The 5,408-nt window shown below is 49.7% G+C and overlaps 2 protein-coding genes across 2 annotated transcripts; both read right to left on the bottom strand.

Moving 5' to 3' along the window:
* Nucleotides 1–245: 245 nt before the first annotated feature.
* CABS01_05069 (alpha/beta hydrolase) lies at nt 246–1,297 on the bottom strand (the record flags this gene model as incomplete). Its single annotated transcript, XM_060538439.1, has 2 exons — nt 246–854; nt 905–1,297. The coding sequence occupies 2 exons, from the start codon at nt 1,295–1,297 to the stop codon at nt 246–248; spliced, it is 1,002 nt and encodes a 333-aa protein (XP_060405611.1).
* A 3,436-nt stretch (nt 1,298–4,733) lies between these two features.
* On the bottom strand, nt 4,734–5,026 carry CABS01_05068 (uncharacterized protein; the record flags this gene model as incomplete). The annotated part of the gene is made up of 2 exons (XM_060538438.1): nt 4,734–4,920; nt 4,977–5,026. The coding sequence occupies 2 exons, from the start codon at nt 5,024–5,026 to the stop codon at nt 4,734–4,736; spliced, it is 237 nt and encodes a 78-aa protein (XP_060405610.1).
* Between the last annotated feature and the right edge of the window lie 382 nt (nt 5,027–5,408).

The following is a 5,408-nucleotide window of genomic DNA, read 5'->3' as shown; positions in this document are numbered from 1 at the left end:
ACGAGGAAACCTTTGGTGCTTCAAAGTAACGCAAGTGAAGTGCTTCACGGTGAATGATAGGGATGGTGAAATTTGACAGATGGGCTAGATCTATGGCTCACAAACATACGGATCATTGGCCTGGGTGTTGACATATAACTCGCCCCTTTCTCAACACCTGTAACAAGAGGGAATAAGCTGAGAGGGTAATTCATGTCTAAAGAAGTGAGATGAAATATACAGAGCAAAGCCAAAAACAAATGGCTTCAAATATTTTCGACCAAATCCGCCAACACTTCCTTTCTCCGATTGAAGAAGATACTAGCATGTGTGTCGTCTTCGATTCTGAGGCTAGCACTGCTTCCCAGCCGCTTCGCAATTTGTATTCCGTGATTCATGGGGACAAACGTGTCATGTTTACCATACCAGAGCCGTATAGGCAAATCAGACCGAATGTCCTCGATACGGAATCCAAACTCCGTGCCAATCAGGTGACCATCATTGGTTACGCCATCAATCCCCTGAGCGTAGTACTGGCGACTTGCCATGACCATTCGCCCCACAATCTCTCTGTCCGTCCAGATCCCGGTTTCTTGCTTCGGAAAAGTTGCTTTCTTCTTTTCCGCATCCTGGAGTTGTCGTTCGAGTCGTTCTTCGTCCGAAAGATGGAAGCGCCCTTGCTGATGGAAGAACCATCCGGCGATTCGAGGGACGTAGCGCCACCCGTAATTGAACCCGACCCAGTGAAACCATCCGGCTCCGCTCATACCGATGTCGGGCGGCCCGATACCGCAGACGATGGACACACATTTGAGCTTCTCGCGAGGCATTGAGGTCGCGCAAGCTAAGGCGTAGGGACCGCCTCCAGACACGCCCTATCAAATGTCAGCAACAGAGTCACAGCACGAGCGGTTTACAAACATACCAGAACCCCATATTCCTTCAGCTTCAAATGCGTCGCAAGGTGTTCCAAGTCTTTGGCGTGGTCGAGTAGTGTTCGTCCGGGTTGAGGAGTACTTAGTCCCATTCCCGGACGATCTGTTGCAATGATTCGAGCTCCTACATCCAAGGCTGCTTCGTGAAGGTGGCCAGCTTCGACGCGCGAGCCTGGGAGGCCATGACAGTAGAGGATCGGTTTACCCGTCGCGAGTCCAAACTGCGAATACCCGAGTTTTCGTCCATCTGGCAGCGTGAAGGTGTCGGAGGTATCGGGCTCTGGAACCAATCTCGGACCCAAAGGCGGAGGTGATGATTCTTCTGTAAAAGCTCCTGTGTTGCTGTTCCCAAACAGCAGTGACTTGATGTATGATATTGGCATTATGGCGGATGCATGTGTAAAGCGCTAGCGCCTCGAAGGTCCTCCAAATATGAACACTGCGGATGGGGCTTGTATTTATGTAATTTTTTGTCCAAGATCATAGTGCTTATGTCGGTCCGGAAGGATGCGGCGTTGGCATGAAGATCGCGAATGGTTTGGTCGCATCGGGCTAGACTCCCGAAAGTGCCCGACGTTGCGCACGGGGCTCAGATATTGGTCGTTCAACTTCGGGTTGTACATTGCCCCGCCGTTGTAAGCACACGTGAGCTCGTGAGTCACCAGCTAATCTACGGAAGGCTTTTCGTCTGGAGACCATTATCCCTCGTTGGGTTTGGGAAAATGAGAAGCTCTAGACGATGGACTAGGGTTCCATGCAACGCATGGTGGAACTTGCATGGTGATGGGGTGGTGGGTATCGAGCCCCACTGATCCCATCCAAGGATACCATGAACTAATTTAGAGTTCACTGAACTAGAACGGGTCCCTGTTGAGCCAAATTTGACAACGTCCTTGTCCCTGTAGATTGTCCTTCATATTCCAGATATCCCAGACGGCTAAGCTAGGAAAAGATAGGAAGTGTACTTACAAAGGAACTATGGAGGATGCTTCTCAAGAAGTCCATGTCCATCACGTAGCAAGGTTTTTCAGGGTGATAGCACAGGGTAGGTTATTATTACCTAGTCCTTGTCCTCAATTGTAGCAAATAAGCCATTGGGGGCAAACCTGTCGCACTACAAGCTCTACCTATAGTCTATGAATCTAGTCATGCTTTGAAAATTGGCACCCGAGTCCCAAAAGATCTGCTTGTAGAAGAGTGCAGCTGCCTTCCTCAGCCGTGATAGTATCGAGAATGCCGTGCAACTGCGTCGACAATTCTTCTATCTCCTTGGTAATTCTCTCTTGACGCGCTCCGGGACTCTCAAGGATACTCGTACGCATTGATGACATGTCTCTCATAGCATCACTCCCATTTCCTTGGTTGAAGAAGAACTCTACTCTAGATAGTGCTTCCATCTTCCTTTTCCGTATTCGATCCCGTCGTTTGTGAGCCCTAGTATTGACACGTTCATCAGTATTAGCGCTGTATGAAGGCTCAGGTAGAATATGTTGTACTTGGGAGCCAAGCTTGTGGATGCAAATGAGCACATGAGGTAAGTCTTACCTCTGAATACTACGCTCTTCCATCGATATGATGGATGGCAGAAATTCTCGAAAATTCTTTCTACAACCATACAATCTGGATGCTACAATGGGACCTCGGAAGCGCTTACAGAGTAAAAGCTGGGAGTAGCTAAAACGGGAGTGTCGCGTGGAAGTTGAGGAGACCATCACGCTTGTGGCGGAGGGGATACCGGCCTTTTGGGGGAAACGTAAGAAGTAGCCTTGGCTCCTGGAAAAGAACTATCGAACAGTCAGTAAGATTGAGGGACATGGAGAGCCAGAGACTCTCATCAAGAATTAGTGGCCGCTGGAAGTATTTGTCGCTAGGCCTCACTCTGAGCCTCGATTCTGGGCCAAAACAGGTAAATCAGTGTAGCCTTACCGGGCAAATTAGTAGAAATTCGTTGCGTGAAACAATCTTACCCTTGATCGGCAAGAAACGAGTCATTGAGTTTACGGGCTTCTGAGGTCAGAATGCTAGCATTCTTCGCAAGCATGCATTACGTGTTTTCAGCTGGACAGATCCCCAGGGCCATGGGCCCAGCCATTCTCATCGATGTCTCAGGAGGGCCAGGCTACCTGTGATAAGGCTGATCAAGACATGTCCAAGGCTTCTATCGTGCATGGTGCCTGTCTCAACCAAAATCCCAACAAGAAGGCATTTGATGTGGGTGCTTCGGCGTCAGAATCAGTGTAATTTCGCAGTCAAGACACTGCAATGGCGATTTGCAACCGATTCATTCAGTGATGCTCTCCATGACTCGTAGTCTCTGGCTTGAGACAGCGGATATTCATGTCTCTGCTTGAAAAACAGCCACAGCCACGAATCCCGACTTAAGAGTAAGCCCGGCCAGTCTCAGCCCTATGAACTTTTGTTATGCGCCGCGTCGCGTGCAAGCCTCCGCAAAAGCGCATTGAATTGGCTGAAAGATTTCAAGAAGCAAAATAAATCTACATCATTCCAGATTCAAGAGGGCGATGCATTGCAGATCAGGTGGCATGTGCAGAGACTAATGCAGTATCCGCTTCATAGCTTCCAAGGTCTTTGACGCCAATTGTCATGACGGCTGCATATGAGGGCTAATTAACTCATGAAAGGTCATCAAGTAGCATAATGGGAACTGGATTGTCAGGGTCTCCAGCTTTGCATGAAGCAAAGTGGTAATACGTTGTACATAATCAGGGCACAGGCACTGAGACAACCGTCAGACCTTGCTGAATGTAGACAAGGTACTTGGCATGCTATTCCCCTGAAGTGGAGTTATTTATTTTATTCCTTGAGTCTGCTTCAGAACTTTCGAAACCTCTTTTCTGAAAGGAATGGCGTTCTAGGGGAATTTTCAGTTAGGGATAGGGAGAGAAGTGAGACTGCAAGCCCTATCCCGTCTCGGACTGTCTTTCTTGGCTTACACGGGACCTATGAACAATACTGGATCGCATAAAAGTTTCCCATCTGCATCGGCAGCATATGGATGTGTCATACATCAAAGCAGAGCTTTCACCTCGTGGGCCCATGAAAGCCTCCAACCGCTCGGCCTGGGATGCGGGTCACCGCATGGGCAGGTTGGCCCCACCTCGGCCCGAGACGGGACCACAATGCGGCGAGTGGGGCCAGTGGAGAGTGCCAGGGTTATTCAAGGTACGGTATCCGCGATACCTCGCCTTAGGACTCTTGAGATGCAGCGCTGCAGTGCTTTTGTGGACGAAACAACTAGAATTGAGATGCTCAAAAGCGACAATAGAGAAGTTGAAGATGTTTTAACCCAAAAATTTAGCACTTAAGCCGCACCTGGCACTGGTCTTTGCGCATGTCTCTTCCGTACATGGACATTGAACCTTCTATTCCATCAAGAATGCCTTCGACGACTCTTTGACAGGACCAGTGCCTGCCTCATTGAATCTCAGCCTTGAGTTAAAGGAGAGAAGGTGATCTCTTTTGTAAATGCCATCGCCGGTCGGGCAGCTTTCCAGATTGACTGAAGCTCGGGTGCACTGGTACTTGGTACCTTGTCCCTAACTAAGCGAGAAGGAACTCTTGCCGTTTCGCAAGTGACCTGCTGTCAGACCCCAGGGCAGTCTCCCTCCACGTGCCTTCCCACCTTTGAAGGCATGTTCTACCTCAGCCTCAGCCGCGTGGCTTTCCAACGTTTACGGCGTCAAATGGGAGACTTTCCGTCTGCTTCTGGCATCGACATTGACGCATAGAGCGCTGCTCCCATATCGAGTACAACTAAGGGATCACCACGTGCTGCAGAAAGTTTCGACATGCAATGCGTCATTTTGCTCCTTGCTGAAGTTTCGTGTCGACTTTTCTCAGGGCATCGCGCGCACGAGCTTCGTGTTCTCCGGACCCGTTCGGCACGCTCTGGCTGAGTCTTCGGTACAAGCTGGGATCCGTCTCAACAAATTCAGTGACACGGGACTGACGCTGTGCGGCTTGGTACGCTGTATTCGCCATCGTTCTCAAATTGAGTTAGATTCCGGGAGCTAACGGTGTAGGTAAGACACGGTAACGAACCTTGTCGCTGGAGCACCGTTGACAAGGACGGAGACGTCTGAGGCAGGCATACTGCAACTGAGGAGGTACTTTTTGACGAGAGAGAGGGATTGGAAACGTATCGTCTCAATTAGGGTAACTTGAAAACAATTTGATCGCTAATTTGCTATTGCAGATGACTCAATGTCAATGGTCTGGTTGAGGGGGAGAAACCCATGGAGTTCACTGCAGGGTCGCACGTACTTATGGCTGACGGCTGATCGTGAGGTCAGGGACAACACACTCATTCGCCCATCGTACTGGAGAGCGTGAGTCCAAGAGGAAGAGCTCTGGAGTCACACCAATTTTCAGGGCCTCAATCCCACGACAGAAAGGACAAAAGCCTTCGCAGTAGCCTCAAGTATGTCAGTGCTATGGACCTAGTCCCAATGCCGAGCGTGGGACGAATCCTAT

Source organism: Colletotrichum abscissum (assembly GCF_030869225.1).
Source record: "Colletotrichum abscissum strain IMI 504890 chromosome Unknown Scaffold_10.1, whole genome shotgun sequence".
NCBI classification, from domain to species: Eukaryota; Fungi; Ascomycota; class Sordariomycetes; order Glomerellales; family Glomerellaceae; genus Colletotrichum; species Colletotrichum abscissum.
This window is presented reverse-complemented; position numbering and strand designations above follow the sequence as displayed.